Here is a 24,711-nt window from a genome sequence, read left to right as displayed (position 1 = left end):
AAGCTAAAACTACCTGCCGTCCGATAGCTATTCTTACATTAAATTTCTTTAATATAAATCTATTGTCATTTTAAAAACTAATAGTTTTCATTGAAATTACCTCCCTTGAAAATTAATTAACATAGAATTTTAAGTTTCCTTTCATTTCTCTACACGAAATGTTAAGTCTAATTTAACTCTTGTAAATATTTTATTCATATTTACGATTAATAAATACAAGATTACTAACCAAGAATTGGCTGTCAACAAGAGTTTTTTTTTGTTTTGTTTTTTTACATAAACCAAGTTAGGCAATTATGAATTAAGAAACTGTAAGAATTAAGATTCTACACTATAGACAAATTAACTGGCATCCAACCTTTTTCAGGTGTATTATGTGAAACTTGGAGAATTTTTCTGTTGAATTCAGAAATCTGTTCGAAATTTCAAACCGAACCCTTCATTTAATCCATGGAGGTACCATGGTCTTGTTTCACCTCCCATGATGAGGTAGAAGTCCTAAGTAATTCTCAATTGTATTTTGAATGTCACTCACAATGAGGATTGAACCTTCAACCGCCAGAGGAGTGCCACTTAAAACTGTATTTTACCACAAGAATCCATGGCATAATAGATAATAAAGTACAAGGTAAATTCAGTTGTAAGTGACACTCCTCTGAAAGTTGAAGGTTCAATCCTCAGTGTGGGCGATACTCAGAATACAATTGCGAATCAATCTTTTACCACCTTTAATAATGATTTGAAATAAAAATATGGGTCAAACAACATTGTGTTTAATAAAATAAAATAGGATAGAATATTTATGTTACATTTGATATTTTCTATTGTTTATTATGGACTGTTCCAATCTTCTATCAAGTCGGTGCACAAGTTTTTTGCTGGTTTGTAGAAAGGCATTTTAAACCATGGTAATTTATTTTATACGTATTGTTATTGCTTAAATATATCACCATGATTAATTTATAATTTTTTTCTTTTAGATTATTGAAGCATAATTCATATTTTGCTGCAATATTCTCACTCATGTCGACCTGAAAACCAGCTTCTTTAATCAACAGAAAGAGAGTCATCTTCCACCATTATAATGCTTATCCTTACACAACACTACCGACCAAACATCTCGGAGAATTTGGTTGGGAAATCTTGTTTCTTTCTGCATATTCTTCTGATTTATCTCCCGTGGATTATCACTTATTTTGAGGATTACAAATCATTTAGAAGGACGAGTTAACATCACGGGAGGAGATTGAAAATGAGTTAGATTCGTATTTCACATCAAAACCTAAAGAATTTTACAAGTAAGGCATTTATACGCTCATTGGCAGGTGCAATAAAGTTATAGAGAGCAAAGATTGTTATTGTTATTAATAAAAGTTTGCAAAAATAAAAACAGTTTTTCATTTTCAAGATGGAATTTTAAATCAGCAAAAACTTTTGCACCATACTAATAATTATTAGTTTATTTCACAATTTTGTCTAAATTAAAAAAAAAAGTATGGCCGTTTTACCTTCATAGCATTACGCAAAAGATCTGCATCAAATTCGGCTGGTTTCATACACAGTGATTTCACACAATCCTTGAAATTTCCACTAAGCTCGCCTTTCAGTTCTTTAACAAGGTCCTAAAACGAAGCCCATAGAAAAACATGTGTGAACAAAACTCAATAAATTACTGTGATAAAACAGGTGATAGACTGTTGTCCTATCACAAACTTGGTTAGGACCGTCTATTTAATAAAAAGAAACACAGTTACAAGGTGCCTTTAGTAAGTTTCCAGACTTTTTATTTTCGTATGGGTACTTTTATTAATAATACACACATGAAACTCTAGTCTCGTTCGAAGTAATCTCCTCCAGCTGCAATGCACTAGTTGTACCATTCCAACAACTTCTGTAAGACCATTTGGAAGTTCTCTTGTGTGAACGTGCCAATGACTCTTGTCACAGCCTCTTTCATCTCCTCAATTGTCTCATAGCGACAGCTTCTAAGGTTTTCCTTGAGCTTAGGGAATAACCAAAAGTCACAGAGAGCAAGGTCTGGACTATACAGAACTGTCTTGATGCTCATCTTGGTCAAATAGTCTGTGATATTCTCTGAGCACCCTTGGGACAAACTGCTGCATCTTCAGTTCCTTGCGAATAATTGAGTGTACAATTCCCATACTGACATCAAACTGTGCACTATTGTCTCTATAGATACACAACAGTCCTTATCCATGAAATTCTTTACTTGGCAAATCAACTCTGGTGTTCTGACTTCCTTACTCTTCCCAAACCTCTGATCATCTCTCACAGACTCCCTTATGCCACTCAAAAACCGATGCACGATTCATGCAAGATGGTTCAAAAGTAGTCTGAAGCATTCCATACATTTCTGTGTCATTTTTTTCTAAGTTTAAAGCAGAATTTTATTGCATATTGTTCTTTTAAAGTGTCTTCATGTCCAAATTGCACTTTTGAAATTCACCAGCAGTGACAATCAGGCTTTAGTAGAGTGTATTCCAATTCCTGCTGTAGCTGTTTGTTTCAACCTGAAATCATAAAAATTGGTCAGTCATCTCATAAGATGTACAGCAGTAACATACTGAATTTTCAATAGTCTAGGAAAATTTTTGATGTCTGTATAAAAATGTCTGGAAATTTATTTAAGGCACCTCGTATCTTGAAGATGCCAACTATGTTATGGCGACCAAATGTTTTATCATGCGTATTGATTGATGATGTAAAATATGGTGTATTATTTTAGCTTGTTTTATTTTTTGTTTTTGTTGCAAATAACTTTTTTTCTAACCATCAAATATTGTTGAATACTATTGAGGTTATTGAGAAGCTTTATCTTGGTGATATCATTGGAGCACATCGGGAATCAAATATTAGTGTTATTGCAAGAATTAGAAGTGAATGACGTTCAAGGAACTTCTGCTATTGCTAATAAGCAGAGCATTACCATTGTTGAGCAAGGGGAACGTCTATCAAGCATGTGTATGTACTGTGATGATGTATGGAAGTGAAACCAATCAAAGTTGAAGACATGTGTTGCATGAAGAGAGATGATATGAGAATGACACAATGGATGTATAATGTGAGTTTTAAAGACAGGATTAGTTCAGAGAAAGATTAAATGTACACTATAGAGAGATGTTTACAGAAGAATAGATTTCAACGGTATGGCTATGTTGAAAAAATTAAATGAGAGTTCTTGGGTTAGTAGATGTAGAACAGTTGAGATAGCAGGTTCAGTTCACAGGAGAAAGTTAAGGAAAACATGGGAGGAAGTGATAAAAATGGATCTGAGAGAAAGAGAGATAAAGACCTGGTCAGAGATAAATTAGTTTGGAAGTTAATTGCTGTTTTTTTTTTCTTTTGTTTGTTTGTTTTTTTTTCTAATTTTTGGATTATTAGAAAAAATTTCACAAACACATAAATACACTTGATTGGGGGTGAGCCAAAGATAGTTTTACTGGTAGTTATAAAATCAATATTTATGATTTTATCTTTAATATTAGCAATGGAAAATTAGGTTTTAAACAAAAACAAACAAATTGGATAATTAAAAGGATCGTTTTTGGCATTGGAAAATAGGTACAAATATTTCCAATTCTAATACTAACATCTAAAAATGTTCTGATTTTTCCAATTCCCGATTCTGATTCCTATTGACTGCCCCAATATTACTCACTCCACACCACCAAGAAACACTATGATGAGTATCAACTTGCCAAGAGTTTATGCCCTCTGTGATCTTTATGTGGCAGTTTCCTCCAAGATACCAGATTAGGGTTCGTCCCTGACTACTGGAGGACTTCTAAATCTCAACTTCCACATGTCTATACCAACAGACTTTTTTCAGTATTTGTACAGTTTAATCAAGACATTAAAAAATGAAAATATCAAAAAAAGTTTAAATTGTACATATCCTTTATGGAATGAAGTTCTCCGAAAAAAATTTCACTTAATTTCATCAAGTAGTTTTTTATTTACAGCAAAAAAAACCCCAAAACAATTTGTTATAATACTGAGCAAAAGATTAGATTTTTAGGAAGGAAAGCTAGTATTAAAGATGCGGAGGAAGTGTCTGCGCTTTAAATTGAGTTATCTCCCTGTGGCGGGCTAAAAAAATTCAAAGATATCTACCTTCAATGTGCTGTCATAAAAACGTGTTTTTCCGCTGTAAAAAGACCCCAAAAAATACTCAATCAAATTAAGTGAATTTTTTTTCGGAGATCTTCAGTCCAAAACCGATACATACAATATAACCTTTTTTCGATATTTTCATATTTTTTAATGTCTTCATTAAACTATACAAGTGCCCATATTTTCTATATAAAAGACATCAAATGTTTATGAGACCAAGCTGTTTCAGTAGATCTTGTGACCATACACCCAGACTCCATGGAACACTGCCATGTTTTGTCAGTGAGTAATCTCTGATGATGCCCAGTGTGAGAACTCCTAGTGAGTACAAATAATAATGCTTATACAACATACATGTATCTATATATATATATATATATATATATATATATATATATAAAGTACTAGCATTCGCATGTGTGTGTGTATGCACAACTCTCCTACAGCCCACGGTCCTGGATATGACCTTAAACTATATCCAATGGTGAGGCTCCAGCTTGTGGGCTTTGGGGAGTGTGGAGCTACCCTTTAATTGCCATTGCTCCTAGGTCTACTCTGACCCAGAGTGGTAGTAACTGTTAGGGTTAAATAGAAACCGCCTTAAAAAAAACCAAATATATTCTATTAAAAAAAATGTCTTCAAAATCACTGGATTCGGCATTAAATAACCTGAAAAGGGTTGATATGCCGTAAAACAAAAACAACCAAAAACTTACAGCCCACATCATTGGACCGGTCGTCACCAAACCTGGTATGGTGATGGTCTCCCACCTAGGGATGGTGCACACCATTTTTCAAGGTCAAGGTCAAAGCGCGAGTATCTTTGCTAGTATGTTATAAAACCTCTGAAACCAAAATTTTAAATTTAAAACTCATTCTCTGCATACTAATCACAATGGTCTTCTTATGAGCATAGCCACAAGTTTTGTCTATGCGGTAATATGGTATATAGATACTTATATATAGATGAGAAATGTTACAGATGTAATGTCTAACATATTAAGTTATCTTAAGTTGGATTTTCAAAGTCAGACCCAAATAGCATTTAAGTTTGCTTCTGACTCGAAAGAGAGTCTGCAGTTCTCACGCATAATCATCAAGCACAAAAGCAACTGTGAGTCGCCATTTTTTTTTGTCAAATGATCGAACCCTATAAAGCACATACACACACTAGCCAGGTAAATTATAATTTTCCCCACAGCAAATAACTAAGTCAAACTAAATCTAATCCACATTATGATCTATTATGCCTAGCAACTCTGTTCCAAAATGCATAATGATCGGTTAATTAGTTTAGAAGTGAATCATATACATATAAACCCATAAACATATATACATACCTAACTTTATATATATATATATATATATATATATATATATATATATATATATATATATATATATATATATACAGCATGAATCACTAGAAAAAAAGTCATTAATCAAATGTACATGCTAAAATCCTACCTTGCCGAACATAGTTTTGAAGGTCTGAATTATTTCTTGGCGTTGTGGGTTAGACCTGTAAGCCAGGACATTGATAATTGCGTCTTCATCAGTCCCTGGAAATGATGACAATAAATTGAAAAAAAATATTGCATAATAAAATATATTTGATGTGGGTTAAGAGTATATTTCACATAATTATCTCCCCTTTTGGTTCTTTTTGGTCCTTGTATAGAATTCTCCCTATATTAAAAAAAATCTGTAAGAGGTATGTATCTGTAGATGACTGGTGGATATATTATATATATCCCCCAGTCGTACAGAATAGGAAAGATGAATTGAATTGAGAAAGGAACGAACGTTTATTGAATTAAATGAACTAGAATTTATTTCGTGAAGAAACAAATTAAATGAAAGGGTACAGACAGCACGTGTTTAGTTTGGCGTGTGTCTCTCGCTGTTAACTGGTGAGAAGGAAAGTCTATTGTTGTAGAGAGAGAGAGAGTGAGAAAGTCAATCCAGTTTGGCTCGCGTCTCTCGCTGTTAGCTTGTGAGAGGGAAAGTCTATTGTTGTAGAGAGAGAGAGAGAGAGAGAGAGAGAGAGAGAGAGAGAGAGAGAGAGAGAGAGAGAGAGAGAAAGTCAATCCAGTTTGGCTTGCATCTCTCACTGTTAGCTGGTGAGAGGGAAAGTCTATTGTTGTAGAAAGAGAGAGAGAGAGAGAGAGAGAGAGAGAGAGAGAGAGAGAGAGAGAGAGAGAGAGAAAATCAATCCAGGCCATGGACAGAGAAAGTGTGTAAGGTGTACGTACTGTCTGTTGACTCTTGCCTCACACATAGTAGCAGGGGACGTGATATGTGAAGGCGCGCGCCCCGAAAGGGAGCGGTTGGTCCGTCGACCGCTTAGGTCGGGAGCCGAATCGAAAAGAAGGAAAAAGCTCAGGTCTCTCACTTTTGTAGTTCTTTCCGGGCGTATGCGTGTGTACATGTGTGTACGTTAGCGTGTGTGTGTATGCACATGAATGTGAGTGTATGTACGTGAACGTGAATATATGTACATGTGTGTACGTGCACACGTATGTTTGTGTGCACGTATGTGTATGACAAGAAACGTGGTTTGAAATGTGAACGCATGTTTTTGTGTGAGACTAGAAAAGGCTCGCACAATACTCATCTTCCCAGAAAAAAAAAATATGCAGTATATATATATATATTTTTTTTTAAATAAGTAATGTTTTGGGCAATTGACTTTTTGTCCTGTTTTTTTTTTTTGCTGTTGATGTGATTGTTTAAAAAAAACGGAGTGTGTTCATAAAAAAAAGTATTTACTTACGCGTGAAAAAGGCGTTTACACTTTTTTAAGGGTGACATTTGTTTATTTTATTTTTTTTTTTTTTTGTACTGACATGTGCAACGAGTTGCTTGGATAGTGAAGTGAATTGTTCATTTGGAAGGAAAATTTTGTTTGTGTTGACATGTGAGTCTGCAGCAGTGCATGCACATTACCTGCATGGGCGCCCGTTGCACATTGCACATCCGTTTGTGTTGAACGGTGAATGTCCAGTTGACGGCTGTAAACAAAACTTTCAGTTGTGAGTTTATGTGCATGGTGCATCTCAACTGGTATTTTTGATTCAACTTCTTCCTATGTGTTGATAGGGATGTCCTGTTATTGTTACTTTGTTGTTGCCTCTGCTGTGCGGGAGAGAATGTGTATAGGCCCATGTGATTTTGCTCCTCGCGTTTGTTGCAGGGTAATGTCAGGAAACCGTGGAAAATGTTTGTCGAGCTCAAATTTTTCTTTATATTCGGTATGAAGTCGACAGCTCTGTGTTTTTTTTATCTAAGCTGAGTCTGACAAGGGGTTTCGTCATTGTTGTTTGTTGAGATTCTTGTCGTAGTAGTTCACTTGTTTTTCTTTGTTGAAATGTTCGTGTTTTTTTGTTTATCAAATAAAACGCCTGTCTCCCTCAAAATAATTAATAAAAAAAAATAGGGTCACCATGCGTGTTCGTTTCACGTCAGTCGTTCGCCAGTTTGTTGCGGGACTTGTGATACAGAAAGAAATGCGTGTTCATATCACGTCAGGGTTACCAATTTGTAGTTGACTGGTAGATATATTATATATATCCCCCAGTCGTATAAAATATGAAAAATGAATTGTATTGAGGAAGAAATGAACAACATGTTAAATTGAATTAAACGAATTAGAATTTATTTCATGAAGAAACAAATGAAAGAAAAGGGTACAGCACGTGTTTAGTTTGGCATGCGTCTCTCGCTGTTAAGTGGTGAGAGGGAAAGTCTATTGTTGTAAAGAGAGAGAGAGTGAGAAAGTCAATTCAGAGAAAGTGTGTAAGGTGTACATACTGTCTGTTGACTCTTGCCCCACACATAGTAGCAGGGGACGTGATGCACATGGGCGCGTGCACCCCGAATAGGAGCGGTTGGTCCGTCGACCGTTTAGGTTGGGAGCCGAATCGAAAAGAAGGAAACAGCTCAGGTCTCTCACTTTTGTAGTTCTTTCCGGGCGTTCTTCACGCATGTGTTGATTTCCTTTAAGAGGAAGTGACGTTGTCCGTGTGTGCGTACATGTGCGCGTATGTATGCATACATGTGTGTACGTTAGCGTGTGTGTGTATGCACATGAATGTGAGTGTATGTACGTGAACGTGAATATATGTACGTGTGCGTATGTGCGATACAATTTTCAGTTATATTTTATGTTTATTTTTTTCACCCCCTTATAATAAAAATATATAAAAATATGTAAACTGTTTTTATAAATCATTTTTTTTTATTTTTTAATCACATATCTTTATATAATATATATATATATATATATATATATATATATATATATATATATATATATATAACATATTAACTTAATTAAACATAGTTATTTAAAAAGATATGCGATTAAAAAAAAACAATTGAGAAAAAGTTTATGCATTTTTATATATCTTTATCAATTTATAAATTTTTTGTTAATATATTTTTTCAAACATATTTAGGTTTTGTTTTTTTTTTTTTTTTTAAATATAGTTAGTTTTTTTATTTAAACCTGCGTAATCTATTAATCTTTTTTATCAATTATTTTTTTAACTTTTAATCGCATATCTTTTTATCAATTTTTAAAATTGTTTAATCGCATATCTTTTCAAACAACTATGTTTATGTAAGTTAATATGTTATATATTTTGTTAAACTATTTGAATATTTAAAAAATACAATTATTTACAGAAATATGAAAAAAAAACTATGAATGTGCCACAATTTTAGCAGTTAAAAAAAGGTGAATGTGCAACAAATAGTTTAAAAATGTGAATATTTAACATATGATAAAAACACTAAATTCAAACAATATAATAAGTACGAATCCAGTAGATGATATTTCCAAAACAGTTATTTTTAAATTGGCGATACCACAGAAATTACTATAGGTGACTGTGGAAATTTTTTGAATTGAAAATTGTATCGATTCTGTGCTTCCATACTTAAATGGAGAGACGCGGGTGCCAACTTCCGGTGTGCTTAAAAGTTAGTGTCTCCTTTTGTGCACCATTACCTAATATTTTATTTATTCTTGTTTTTTAATATAGCGAGAATTCTGGACAAGAACCACTTTTTTTTTAAAGGGATTTTAAGAATGTTGATACTTTATATACAACATGACTTCTCACATGAGGAATGGCGTAAGCCAATTTATATGTGTATACGAAGGAAAATTTCGTTCTGACTTACCTAATCCTTTCATCGCATGCTGTAACACTTTACAATCATATTCTGCATTAAAGTCAGCATAGGACTTCACTGTACCTTCTTGCTGTAATAACAAATAAATAATAGTAAAAAAAGGTCAAATAAATTTTATAAGGCCACCATTCGCCCACGTATGAAGTACTGTTATCACATTTGAGCTGGTGCATCTGCTACCAGTCTCTCACTCCTGGACAGAGTTCAAAAGAGCATCACTAACCTAATTGATCCCAAACTGTCAGCTAGGCTTCAGTCTCCGTCCCATTGACGAAATGTTGCATCCCTCTGCCTGTTTTTTTGTATATTGTTCAATGCAGACGTTATATTTGGAGACCCTAAGCCAGTAAGTAAAGATTATGCTAACTAGTATGAATTTTTTGCTACAATCTGTCAGCAAATGGAAATAGACCCAGTGCAACTTGCATGCAATAACAAAGAAAATAATAGTAAAAAATAAAAAATCAAATGTATTTTATAAATAAATCACATTCAATGCAAATCTGAAATATTGTGGATTAGATCTGTAAGCTAGAACATTGATAATTGTATCTTCATAAGTCCCTGGAAATGACAAGAAATTAAAAAAAAATTTGGCGCTTCTTCACTATTAGAACGAAATTTCGGAAATTGTAAAACTGAATTTCACATGAAAACAATCGTATCTTCGCATTCCTTGTATTTTTAAGATGATTATATCCAAAAATTACGAAAATCTATAAGGTAGAAAATTATTTATTAAAGAAAATAAAAAATAGAATTTGATGAAAATGATCGTAAGACACAGGACAGTTCAAAATGGAGGTAATTTTCCGTTTCAATTAAATCAAGTTGGCCGCAATTTTTCACCTGCTAACACGATTAAAGTTATTTGTTTTTTAATAATTCAGTAATATTCAGGTAATTTCGACTGCATAATTTAAAAAATACCATTGTAATTTATTAGAATTGCTAAAAACAAAAAATCAGTAGAAACCATTGTTTTTTATCTGAAAACTCCATTTATTGACTACAAAATTTCGTCCTAATAGTGTAGAAGGACCGAAAATATTGCATAATCAAATGTATTTGATGCAGGGTTATTTCTCATAATTATCTCCCCTTTATCCACCTAGCGCAATAACAATCAAAATAATAATAAAAAAAAAAGTCAAATAAATTTTATGATACATAAAATATGATGCAAATTTGTTACGGTGGAAGTTAGAAAATAAAACGGTTTAAAATCGCTTGTGCGAGAAAAGAAAACTTACAATAATGTCTTCAGTTTCCATTTCAAAATAAGAATCGGATTTCGGGATTTTCTTCTTTGATGGATCCACCTTTTTGGGTGGATCCGATTTCTTGGGTGGATCCGATTTCTTCTGCTTTGTTGACTTGACTTTGAATTCTGAGACTCTTTGGTTGTTCACTAAAATAAAATGGAAGTAATAATACTGATTAAATAAATAGGAATATTAACCATTTTATAAAAAAAACATGTTTTATCTATCTCTCCTGAACAATCATCATCATCGTCACCGTCATCGTCATCATCATCATCATCATCTGTCTTCTATCAGCTGCCTCAGATCTTCAGGTTCACAGTTTGTGTCGTGTGCTATCTGCTGGATGTACGTGGATTTAGGTCATCCTTTGCTTGCGCGTCCATGCCGTGGAGTCCATAGCAATACATCACTCACTAATTCATGCTTGCTTCCCAGACAATGATCGGCGAATCGTAGGCATTTCTCCCTGATGGTATTAGATATGGCAGGTAGGTTCCCATAAAGTTGCTGCTTTGTGGGATGATTTTGCCAAGATATATTTAATACTGTTTGTAGCATACAGGTGTATGTGTCGTCTAGTTTTCTTTCCAATCTTTTGGTAAGTGTCCAGGCTGTAGCGCTGTATACAAGGACAGACTCTACCACTGCCCTGAAGAACTGCCTTTTCAGTTTGTCAGTTAACCTTGAAGTCCGTACTAAATGTAGCCCATCCAATGTGGCCCATGCTTTTGATATGCGAATATCGATATCTCTCTCTGTGGAAACTATGTTGCTGCCCAGATACGTAAACTCAGCAACTTCTTTAAGTGTTGTTCATGATCTCTCCTAGCACATTGAAAGTCATAAACTTTGTCCTGAACACTAGCCCAGTTTACTAATAATCCCAACAAGCATTTATTTCTTAAACATTTATAGCAATAATCTAAAATATGTTTCATCTCTACTGGACATGAGTAGTGGAAATAACATTTGGTCTTTAAAAGATCGAAGGAAAATATGACAAAACAAAGTGAATCAGCTTCCTCAACTGGATATACATATATATATATATATAGATATATATATATATATATATATATATATATATATATATATATATATATATATATATACTAGCAAAAGTACCTGTCGTTGACTGAGTTCAAAAACAGACTACAGAAAATGGACTCTGATTTATGAAAGTATGATAGATTATGAAAAGGAAGGGCTGTAAAGAGATAGCTTCGAATTTGGGGGTATCAAAACCAAAGCAAAATATGATGAAAGTAAAAATAAAATAGATAAACCCCATAATTTATTATACCATACCTGTTCACACTGAAACACCTATCACAATATTCTGTGGATCTATATTAAAAGCCTTGTTAAACTTTTTGACATATTTCCATTCTATGGAGGTCAGACGCGAACGAACACCCCATAATTTTATTATACCATATTTATTCAAACTGAAACATAATTATCAAAGTATAATTATGCAGATAGATATGAAAAGTCTTTATTAAAGTTTGTGCCTATTTCCATTCTATGGAGGCCAGGCGTGAACACAGACCACACAATTTTATTATACCATCCGTATTTAAGTTAAAACATACTTATCAAAGTATTATTATGTACATCTATATCAAAAACACTTGTAAACGTTTTTTTTTTTAATTTTAAAATTTTTTATTTCGATACTTTGTGGACCAGGCGTGTACAGAGACCCCACAATTTTAATGAATCATCATTATGCCAGATCAAACATACCCATTCCTGTGTCTCGATACAACTTCTATTATTATATGTGATCAGTTTTCTATAATAGTCAACCATATAGGAGCCTATTCGTGACCAGACACACACACACAGACGTTCAGCTTTATATTATAGAAGATATATATATAATCAGTTTATTTATGTATATATATATATGTACACACACACACACACATATATATATACATGCATATATATATGCATGCATACATACATAATGATGATTGCTTGATCTTTATCATATTATATTTCACAGATGATCATCGTCCCGCCCAACAAAAACCCAACCATCATTTGAGAACAAAGATGAGTCGAGTTGATTTGAGAAGACATCTGTACATCGGTGGATTATAGTGATGGATGCTTGTACAACACATACATCATTTTCTAAATCTTGGCCAGCATCTAGTGACATGCAGGTGTGAAATGACTGTTAGCCATGTCGATCGCAGGTTTTCCATCAAAGATTTCCTTTTCCTAGAAAGGTCACTTTCACCACAGCTTATGGGTGTCACTTCAACACCCTACGCCATTTACCCATGGTTGGGACTTAGATTGCTGAGAACCAGAGCATATTCCACACATCGGTGGATCATGCATGCCTCCGCAGTATAATAACCCTCAGATGAAGGCTAACATGGGTGACCCTGAAACTATGCATGGCAGAGGCGTTCATCTCTCTGAGGTAAATTATGTATACCCGCACACTATACTATACATACATACATACATACATACAGTGCCGGCAAAAATAAAGTCCGCACTTGTAATTTTTTCAAACATTGCTAATTTAAACTAAATTTAATGTCACTAGTTAAACAATCTCATTTGATTCGCCTTTTATTCCTCTATAATTTTACCTGGTCATATTTGATTTTTAATTGAAATATTCTAGTGTTCACGTTAATTTAAAAGAAATAACTTCAAATTGAGGAGGCAAAAAGAAAGTCCGCAGCAACAAATTCACTTAAAATCAGCTTAAATTAACACCTCTAAATCAGTTTAAAATATCCTCCAACAGGCAACAAAGCATCTCTAATCGTAATTGTTGTTGTTCCAGTTTATACAATGAACAATTAGTCCATATGCCACTTAGTGATCGTTAAGAGCTCATTAATCTTCACCTTTCTGGTTTATCCGATCAAGAAATCAGCCACAGATTGAAATGTGACGAGAAAACGGTACGAAAGACTGTGCAAACGTACTAAAACACCGGCAGTGTTCATGATGCCCTGAAATCTGGTCATACTAGAGTTACTTTCAACAGGGAAGACAATGCTATCAAGATCCACAGCCTAAGAAACAGATTTGAAATGGCTTCCCAAATTCAACAACAGTGCAATCTTGTTAAAAAGTGCTCTCTTTCTACTGTCAAGGAATTTAATTTGTAAGGAAATGTTGCAAGACGCAAGCCAATGCTTTCTGTAAAGAACAGAAAGTGCCGTCTGGACTTCGTCAGATGCAATGAAGATCATGACTCTTCATATTGGTCAAAAGTGCTTTTTAGCGACGAAAACAAGTTCAATAGGCAGTGATGGTAGGCAGTACGTCCGTCAGAGGAAAGACGAAGAATTTTATCTTAGGTGCACAGTTTCAACGCTGCAAGGTTCAGTTTTAGTGTGGAGCATTATTAGTACCAATGGTCCAGGGCATATAGTTTGCTTGCAAGGTCGAATTAATTTGACCAAATACATTAATATGTTGACTGATCATTTTTTACTCTAGTTTGGTCGGAATTTGGATGATAATCCCATCTTCATGCAGGATAATGTGCCCATTCACACAGCTGGCAATGTCAAGAGGTTCCTGGAAAAGCATAATATCCCGTGTTCGGATTGGCCTGCACAATCTCCAGACCTCAATCTTATCGAAAACGTATAGCATTACATCAAGTAACAGCTACGCAATGCTAAAATTTCAAATTTGGAAGAACTTTGGACAAAAATTAAAGAAAAGTGGGATGCCCTTTCCCTGGAGTATTGCTGCAGACTAATTTAAGGAATTCCCAAAAGATTGCAGGCTGTCAAATTGTAGAAAGGCTATGCTACTAAATATTAACTAGTTCATTGTGTTCCTGTTGTATTTGTGTTGCATTAATGTCCTAAAGTTACATTTAAATAACAATTTTCCATTGTGCAGACTTTCTTTTTGCCTCCTCAATTTGAAGTTATTTTTTTAAATTGATGTGAACACTAGAATATTTCAATTAAAAGTCAAATATGAACAGGAAAAATTATAGAAGAATAAAAGGTGAATCAAATGAGATATAGGTTGTTTAAACAGTTATATTAAATTTAGCTTAAATTTGAAATTTTGGAAGTCCAAACTTTCTTTTTGTCGCCTGTGTACATACAAAAATATGATGAAAATAATGGAAATAATATTCCAATGAGATAGAAAGATGAAAAAGGAACAAACTAAGTTATCTGTTCATCCTGGGTGAATAAATTGAAGAAAATAAAATACCAGTACAATATTTGAAAATATATTTGTTGTACTGAAAAGCATGACTTTGCTATATTTCAGAATGAAAAGAAGAAATCGTTGGAAATTCAAAAACGTTATAGTGTCGTGAAGAGAGTAAGTTTTTTTTAACATATGGCCATTATAATTCAAATGTGGATGTGTAACTGTAACTCATTCATTGCAGCATAGTCATACTTTTGACTTCAAACAAGCAAAAATAGTTAAATTTAGTAACTAGAGGGAGACTTCTTTAATCAGTGCTTATTACAAATTCAAGCACAATCAAACAACATGGAGATTTCTGTAATGCATTGCCATTAATAAGTAAACTCATATTAAAATAACATAATTTAATTTTAGACATAGGTTAATTCTCTCACACCATAGAAAACACCACCTATAATAATTAATACATAAAATCAGTCAATAAATTACATAACAAAAATACACTAATTTTATTTCAGTTACACATCCACATTTGAATTATAATGGCTATATTTATTGCAAAAAGAATATAAATTACATCATATCTTTTTAAATATATTAACGACTATATAAAGTTTAAAAAAATATTGATAATCAAGAGATTACAAAGTCAACCATGACTTTGTAGGCTAGTTTTCTATCTCTAGCCTACCAGCAATTAACACAAGAATTTAGGGAAATTAAGTACTTTGTAAATGCCATGCCAGTGGGCATGAAATTCATTTATTAATGCAAATTATTTTTATAAGTTATTATTATAAGCTATTGTTTCAATTTATTATGAAAAGTTATTAACGCAAGTTCTTATTGTTAGTAATCACTGTAAGTTATTAACGTAAGTTATTACTGTATAGGCATTGGAAATTAAATCTAACAATTTCTATTTTGAATTATTTTGAGGATTCATACCTTTCCCATTTAGAGAAAAAAACTAAATCGATAACCAAAAAGAAAAAAATAAATAATATCCAAGAAATGAAAACCTAAAACAAAACATCCTTACATGTAATTCCCGGTTTTGCCATTAATAGTGTCATTTTGTATCCATCTCCTTCATCTGTGAAATCTGCTGTTAGCAACTAAAACAAAATAAAAATTATCAGATAAAATACAAGAGGCATTTATGTAATGATAAAACTGATATCGCCCTATTTTGCATAATAGTTAGCGTCTGTTAATGGACTGGGAGACCTGTGTAGCAGCTGAAACGTGCTACAATCACAGGCAGGGGCTAATTCTCGCAGCTTGGGATTTTAAATCCATTTTCTCCCTGGCTTATCTAATAACAAGCCAGCTCTCAATCACGTGACTGAATACATAAAAGGCGAAATTACAAACCTCTCTCTTTTTTCTCACTGGCTTCAGCTGGCAGCAAACATTAGCCTGGGCTTTTGGCCCCAGGCTGAACGTGAATACAACAAGCTAACTTGGCGACCTTCTAACTCCCATTTGTTTCCGCATGCAGTATCCACACGAACTTTATTTATCATGCTACAGAACTGCTTTCATCGATACACTGACACACCCACATCCACGAGAACATGTAAACACACTGAATACCTTTCCTTTTCTCCTTTAACCAGTTTCCTTTGTCTCGACAACTACTGGCTACAAACACGTGTAAACTGAACTATTCTCTTCTTCAATCAGCTGGCAATATATTAAATCCATTTTTACACAAGAACACTTCAACCTACTAACACGTTTCTCTCCTCTACTGACGCTACTAACGAAAATGACAAATAAAGTTGTTTATAAAATGTTAAAATGAGACTTCCTTTTGTTGTCTTTATTATTAACTAAATCTGGGTCCAATCTTTGATTGAGATTAAGTCATATCAAAGGCTCCAAAAATGATACTTGATACCTCCTTGCTAGTCTCTTTTTTCTTGCCCCAAACCTCGATAAATATGTCAGGTAACTTAGACATATTTAACCCATCTTTCTGCTAAGACATACTTCCAGCAACTAAGCTTTCTGGTCTCTTTTTCTTTGCCCAAGACCTCGACAAAATGTGTCAGGTAACTTAGACATATTTAACCGGTGTTAACACCAAGATGACATGTCAGTAACTGGTTTGTAATTCGAATTGTCCACCATTGAGCGGAAAAACAAGTGACTTGTCCCATCAGTGAGCCAAACAGGATCACATGTTGTTAAAGACGATGAAATAGAAATAACTCAGAGCAAGGGGGAAAAGAAGACAGAATAAGAGAAAGGAAAAGAAAATGGTGGAAATAAAATTTCCACTCTCTCCTAACAAAAAAAGAAAAAAGAGAAAAAGAAAATCCCTTAAACAAAAAACAATCCAAGACCAAATAAAGTCAGGATTTCTTTTATTTAACGATCTTACAGGCCTAGATCCAGAATTTTCTATGTCTAAATTAATTCTTGTTCCCAGAGAACTACCTTGCTAAATACTAAACATTATAAGAATACTTGATCCTAAGGACCAAGGGCAAATATGTTGTATTTTTGTTGTGTTTAAATGAACAAGGACACATTGATATATAAAAATATAACAACATATCTTTATTGTTGGCGAAGGGTATGGATGATTGGTTGTTAGGAGAAGGGTGCATACATGGGAATTCAACGGGTTAATTCTTCTTGGGGTCCAAATCATCAACTAACAAATGATATACTTTTAGTTGTTATTATATGACCATTTGTGTTCACCTGAAACACTCCTTGAAGACAGTATTGCCACTATAGCCACATCCCAAAAGGCATTTTATTCTGCCATTCGTGTTTCACTGGATTGACCTGACTTTGATTACACCTGTGTAACCTTTTACCAAAAATAACCTTTCAAACATCATACTTTTAACTTATCTTCTTTTTGACAATTGATCAAGTTTGTTGCTTATTCACAGCAGATGCATATTCCAGGTTCATAATTTTTATTCACATGACCTTTTGGTACATTTGATAATTAGTTTATTGTTCTTTGCATTTTGCCAGATGTACGCTTTTGTCAAAATTATTTCTCGGTACACACAGCCTAGATATCCAACAAATGGAGCAATCCAAGGAACAGAACAATGCCTTCCAATACATTTCTGTGTAGTAGCCAATGGAAAGGGATAATCTTACCTGATTGCTTGTATACATATTGAATGTTTTAGATGGTGGGAAGCGGGAATTAGAGGAGCAGAAATCGAGCCAATCAAGAGAAGGCAAGTAAGAGAGATGGTGTAAATAAATAAATAACGTAATAAAAGAAGAAAAACAACTTGAAAATTACAGAACATGAAAATTGTAATATAGAATTCAGCAATAACAACAAAAAAGTAAATTAAAGCAGAAAATCAAAAGCAAACGATTTCAGTAAAATACTCAATTTTGATTGAAAAAATCTCTTTGTAATAAATTTTCTTCCAATTTTATATCTACTATTATATAAAAGTCACTTTCTTTGTGTGTGTGTGTGTGTGTGTGTGTGTGCACGTGTGCGTGTGTGTGCATGCATGCATGTGTGTGTATGCATGCATGTGTGTGTGCATGTGTGCGTGTGTGTGCATGCATGCATGTGTGTGTATGCATGCATGTGTGTGTGCGCGTACATGTGTGTGTGTGTGTGTGTGTGTGTGCATGATCGTGTGAGTGTATGTGTGTGTGTGTGTGTGTGTGTGCATGATCGTGTGAGTGTATGTGTGTGTGTGTGTGTGTGTGTGTGTGTGTTTCTTCCTCATAGGTTCCGAGCCTATCTTTTGCAAATTTCACACAAAGCTAATTTATATGTCTGGCAGTGTTCTTAGATATGTTTTGTACAGAAATTCATCTGATAAGTATTGAAAATCAAAAAAATCCGATCTTAAAAATAGCTTTTCTCTCTTCTAGATAAAAGAATAATTTTTACAGAGAAATATTTTACGTTACACCAGCAAAGGAAATAATAAAATTTCAGCAAATCATTTCTTTTTAAAAAAACCCAAACAGATTTATTATAATCTGGACATACAGCTTAGTATTAGAGCATTCGACTACAGACCGAACGATCCCCTGTTAAAGCCTGGGTGTACCTCACCATTTTATTTTAATTTTTTTCTTATTAATGAGTTCAATTTATGATAAAAGAAGAAGTACCATTTAAAATCGCCGCAAATCATTTCTTTGTTTGCATATTTTAAAACTAAACATTAATCAGAAGTGACTTTTCCAGGGCATTCATTGTCAAGCCTAGATATCAGTTGATGTGATATTGTAAACAAACACAGACATAATTGTTAGACGACATTCTCATTATTTTTAAAAAATTTTTTGCGAGTTAGTCTACTGGGAAAATTATTCCTTGCAATATATAATAATCAATAGAAGATTAATTCTATAATAATACATACACAATCTGCATAAATTAAAATATCATGTTTAAGCGTATTGTATGACTGGGCAACGCCGGGCAGCCAGCTAGTCAGAATAATAATAAGTTATTGATTCTTGTAATCAGTCTAAAGTTTATCTTTGTTTGTATCGTTCTTGTCATCATATGCTTAATAATAATATAAAAATAATAATAACATCTCAAAGACAGAAGTTTTTAAGAGAATGAATATAAAATACTAAGTACCGATATCTAAACTTACTTTTCCAATTTGTGGTCCCGCAACAGCCATAGCAAAGTTTTTGTCTGTTTTTGCATATTGAAGCAAATGAGAAGAAATGTGCATAAGTTGAGCTTTAACGTCACCTGAAACAATAAAGAGACTTATGAAATTGACGTTGTAATTTCGAAAACTCAGCAAAGATAAAAGGAAAAAAATAAAAATGAAATAGTCGCGTGGTTTCAATCATCGCCAGAGTCAAACTGTCTTAGTTTTTATGAAGCGTTCTTTATCATTTTCAGTATCTCAATGTGCACCACCATTAAGCTGAAAGAAACGTCACAGTGACCAACTCAAAACCTGTCTCAGGGTAGTGAAGCAGGATGCTGAACTGATTCTAGGCCCTCATCTTTAAGGGGGTCCGCTGTTGGAACGCCGAATGGCTTGCACTCATAATGGAAGCAGTCTTAGACCAGTGTGCCTGGTTAACCAGTGTCTGGTGAACTTGTTGGAAAGGGTCAGCCCAACTGACCCAAACTAAGTGCCACAACAATGTGCATGCCTGATAGTCTTCTAACTTCTGATATGTAAGGAGACAACATTAAAGATTTGTAAGATCTCAAAAACATATAAAAAACATAATTCTGTCACATTTAATCTTTTGCGTAAACACATACGTTTGCACATGTGCGTTTTTGCTAATGAGCGATCAAATAACCAAATCAAATAATAAAAGCCCCACTGCACAGGGCGTTTATGCGTTGGTTTCTCTTTCATGGTCGCCTTCTACATTGTTTATGACTGGCCGTGATCCCCCTCGTCGTTGTTGACCTCTAGCATCCTATGTTTAGCTAGACAAACAAAATATATATAGTTTGTTTGTTTTTTTTTGTTTTTTTAATTCAGAATCATTTAAAAGCCAAAACATTTTTTCTTACCGTTTCCAGGACTGATACTTTGCAGAGGTAATTCTTTGGGAATCGGCTGTTTTGTAGCTTCAATTCTCGGAGGTGGTGGTTCTGGCAATGCCAGAGAGGGGGCTTTTGTGCGATTATCAAACCTTTGGTTTTCTTCTAAAAGTTTTCTTATATCTCCAATTGTCACTGGCTTGGATTGAGGAGAGAGACCCTAAAACGGGACAGAATGTAAAGTTTTAGAGTGTAAAGGAATAAAGCAATATCAAAATTAATGATAAAGTCTATTATTTATTATTTTTTAATTGGAATCCTTTGAGATGAGTAATTTGTATATTTATTTCTTTATTAGCACACTCATCTTCATAGATGTTGTTGTTTCATCACTAGGGCTGTGACAACAGAATATTCTTTTCATTGTTTTGACTCTTGTGTATATATCAGTTAATATTTTATATGTTTTTATATAAAGTGATGTGGTTCTCGGTTGGTTAATTGAGTCTATGTCGGATATATACTTGAGAGTCAAAACAATGAAAAGAATATGCTGTTGTCACAGCCCTATTCATCACGCATCGACCAACTATTCCTCTGATCTTCTTCAGGTGTTTAGTGAATAGAGGCGTTGAGTCTCTATGGTTCTAGCACTGTCTGAAGGTAACGGCTTCAATCCTATCCAAAGCAGATTAGAGGAATAGTCGCCTGAAACGTGAAATGTTATATTGTCCAATTTCTACTGTACACTCTTTGACCCTTATCCTTGAGTGGACTCTTGGCCTTGATAATGAGTTGATACCTATGAAAAAAAAAAAAAAAAAGAAAAGAAATAGTCCAATGTGAACAAGTTCTAATTGAATCGTCCCCCTAAGTAATCCAAGTTTCAAAATTCCCACTGTTTACTATGCTAAAATCACAATGACTAATGTATACCTATTAACCCTTATCCTCGAGTGGCCTCTGGGCCTTGATAAGTGGTGACACCCTTGTAAAAAAAAAATAAATAAATAAAAAAAAAACTACGGAGATGAGGATAACAATCCGCAAATAAATAAATAAACAAATAAAAGTCTATCTATACATGATTACATCAATTTTATTTACATGTAGATGCAACAACCAAAATTAAAGAGTTAAGAAGAAAAGAGTCTAGACGACGGGAATGTAGTTTTTGTTTGTATTCACTTTTGAAAACATATCTTGACTTTATCACTTGTTTCATTTTATTTCAGTTGAAGTTCTCAAAATTCAAGGGGGCCCCCTTTCCTGTGGCTAACACTTGATTTTTATATGACACATAGATATTCGAACGTTCCATTAAAGTTCTCCTTTATCTCTCCAGAAATGAATTAGTAAAGAAATTGGGAACATAATTTTTCTCTCCCCCAATTGACCATTTCAATATGTTATGGAAATATCTTCCTTGTGGTCTCTAGGATTCCATGACAAGAATTCATCTAGTCATGCTGTTATTTGAAATAACATAACTCAGAGAAGGTCCACTATTCTTCGTAAAAGCCGGCATGGGTTAGCCATATTAAGGAGATCTTATTTGGGTTGCAAATACTATGTAATCTAAAATATTTAGTCAGGGTTTACTTGTGGGGAAAATTATCCTCATGCCTGGTTTTCCTGACAAACTCCTGCATAGAGAGACCTTAGACACTCAAGAGTACTGTCTAGTAGGCATTCAAGTTCTCTCTTGTAGGCATTCAAGCACTCTCCAGAAGGTATTTCTCCTCTAGGCATTCAAGTTTTCTCCCATAAGCATTTAAGCTCTCCCCAGTAGGCATTCAAGCACTCTCTTGTAAACATTTAAACTTTCTTCCGAAGGTATTCAAGTTCTCTCTTTGTTATTTATTAGGAAAACTGTATGTTGTAAAATGGGCAAAAACAATTGTATAAATAAATATTTTTTTTTTGCAAAGTAACAAACTTAATGCTATTTTCTTTGTAATAAATAGGGCTAGGGCAATTGTTTTGACTCTCGAGTGTGTATCCGTTGATATCTTATACGTTTTTATATAGACTGATGTGGTTCTCGATTAATTAATTGTGTCTAACTGTGTCGGATATATACTTGAGAGTCAAAGCAGTATGAATAGCCCTAGTCATAAAGGAAGACTTCTTTAAAAAATATTGCAATATGGCTTATAACTTTTATTAAAATGTGTGATTATATTTTATAATGTGTTTTGGTATTTAACGCACAAAAGTGAGCAGTATATAAATTATACTGTTGCAGTGTGTATATATTTTGGATTTATGTGCACAATACATATTTATTATCAAAAGTAATGATAAAGTCTAATTATACAGAAATATATCAACTTTATTTATGAACCAAAAGTAAAGAGTTGAAAAGAGTTGAAATGGTTTAGATGAAGATGGTGTTGTTTTTGTCCATATGTTTGTGAACTTATGTGTGAGTGAGTTTGTAAGACTATGTATAAGCTGTTGCTATATTTGGTAGTCCGTGACTGTGTCTTGCGTTATTTGCCGAGATGTCTATAGCCTGGAATCTGGGCGATCACAAACCTTCCCAGGTCTTCAGCACCCTCCACCTTTTTCGATAACCTTTGCAAATGACTTTGCATTATCGCAACAGCTGCCTACCATAGATTTATCGCTGGTAATGACCATGGGTCTTCACTGAAATTTAGATGGCAATAAGCCTCCCCAAGGTCCCAGTACTCTATGCATTGATCCAGTAGAGGTCTTGTTAGTGCTTTATCTCCTTGTTCCTTCAATCCTCCATCACATTTTATAACCATTGCATCGGTTGAGAGGAACAACTTATCAGAGTTTTTGCAGTTTCAGTTCTTTTGGTTTCATGTGGTGTTGCTTCCCTCTTTTTGTTTTACTTTTGTTGTTTTCGTGTAGCTGTGTTTGCAATTTATATGGATTAGTTTCCACATTCAAGTGTTTTCCTTAACATTTCAGCTGTTTTCAGCATTAAAATCTGCTGTAGAGTCTCAGTCTTCCATTTGATTCCAATTTCTTCTAGTTTTTTTTTTTAAGGTTTTACAGGACTGTTCCTAGTGCTCCTACAATTATTGGTACTATATTGTCTTTCTTCAGGTTCCATATTCCTTTCAGCTCTCTTGCAAGTTCATGTATTTACTTTGTTTTTCATTCTCTTCAATGTTCACCCTGGCAAAATCTGAAATTTATCTGTTTCTTTTTTCTTGTTAATTATTATGATGTCCAATCTCCTTGCTTTGATAAGTTTATCTGTTTTGTATCTTCATATCCCAAAGAATTTTGTGGTTTTTGTTTTCCAATATTGTCTCCAGTTTGTGCTGGCACCATTTGTCTGCATGTTCAAAGTGCAATCGTTTGTAGAGTTCCCAGAGTACTGCTTTCCCCATGCAATCGCGTCTGTTCTTATATTTCTTTTGCAGCATTCACTTATTATGTGGTTTACCGTTTTTTCTCTTTTCCTACACAGTCTACATTTACTGTTTTTCTATGTTTTATCTATTTTAGCTTTAATATGATTAATTGCATTGTTCTGTGCAACTGTCAATAGAGATTCTACTTCTCTGTTCATGTGCCCTTTTCTCAGCCATAACTAGGTGTTTTTGTGATTCTCTTCTATTGTCATACTTATTCTCTCTCCACTTTTCTTGTCTTTTTGTTTCTGGTTTCATCGTTTCCTGTATTGTTCATCTTGACAGCGTCTCTTGCTCTGGTAATCAATTTTTCTGTATTCTGAGTCATATATTTTTCCAAGTCTTTTCTTGTGTCTTCTACACAATCTTTTACACTAGCAGTACTATTATTTTTTACTCACTAGGAGTAGTCACACAAGCCATCATCAAAGATTCCTCTTTGAAAACAACTTGTGTTCTCTGGAGTATGAATGACAACAAGTCTCCCCAGATTTCCAGTACTCTCCACCTCTTTCGATAACCTTTGCAAATGAATTTGAATTATCGCAACAGCCACTTACCATTGATTCCTCATTGATCTTCATTGGAATTTAGATGGCAATAAGCCTTCCCTAGGTCCCAGTCCTCTTTGCACTCATCCAGTGGAGGTTTGATTAGTGCTCTCTTTCTTCAGTCTTTCCATCCTCCTTGACTCTCACTTATTTAGTGAGAAAAAAAGAGGGGGGTAAAAGGCACAGGCGCAGAGTTGGGGGGTAACTTATACAGTTTCAATTTTCATGATTCCATGTGATGTTCCTTGTTGTGTTACATCTGTAACAGTTTCTGTATCCAGGCCAGCTCGTGCCTGTAGCTCATGTGTGTTAGTCTTCACATTCAAGGGTTTTCTTTAATAATTCAGCTGTTTTCATGTTCTTATCCATTGCATCTTCTCGGCCATCCCTTTGATTCCAATCTCTCCTATTCTCTTTTCAAAGTTTTTCGGTATTGTTCCTCGTGCTCCTACTATTAGTGGTGTTATTTTGACTTTATTCATTTTCCAGATCTATTT

The 24,711-nt window shown here is 34.0% G+C and overlaps 1 protein-coding gene across 3 annotated transcripts in view; it reads right to left on the bottom strand.

The window, feature by feature from the left end:
* LOC145246660 (annexin A6-like) overlaps positions 1-24,711 on the bottom strand; it is a 143,609-nt gene that overhangs the window by 79,133 nt on the left and 39,765 nt on the right. For all 3 annotated transcript variants that reach the window (XM_080108371.1, XM_080108369.1, XM_080108370.1), the window contains exons 7-13: positions 20,296-20,485; positions 19,400-19,503; positions 15,817-15,892; positions 10,590-10,747; positions 9,325-9,406; positions 5,602-5,696; positions 1,509-1,622 (exon numbers count right to left, since the gene is read on the bottom strand). In XM_080108371.1, the coding sequence (XP_079964497.1) occupies positions 1,509-1,622; positions 5,602-5,696; positions 9,325-9,406; positions 10,590-10,747; positions 15,817-15,892; positions 19,400-19,503; positions 20,296-20,485 (819 nt within the window). The remainder of the gene's footprint in view (positions 1-1,508; positions 1,623-5,601; positions 5,697-9,324; positions 9,407-10,589; positions 10,748-15,816; positions 15,893-19,399; positions 19,504-20,295; positions 20,486-24,711) is intronic.

This window comes from Euprymna scolopes, chromosome 24 (genome assembly GCF_053919585.1).
Source record: "Euprymna scolopes isolate OS-2025 chromosome 24, ASM5391958v1, whole genome shotgun sequence".
NCBI classification, from domain to species: domain Eukaryota; kingdom Metazoa; phylum Mollusca; class Cephalopoda; order Sepiida; family Sepiolidae; genus Euprymna; species Euprymna scolopes.
This window is presented reverse-complemented; position numbering and strand designations above follow the sequence as displayed.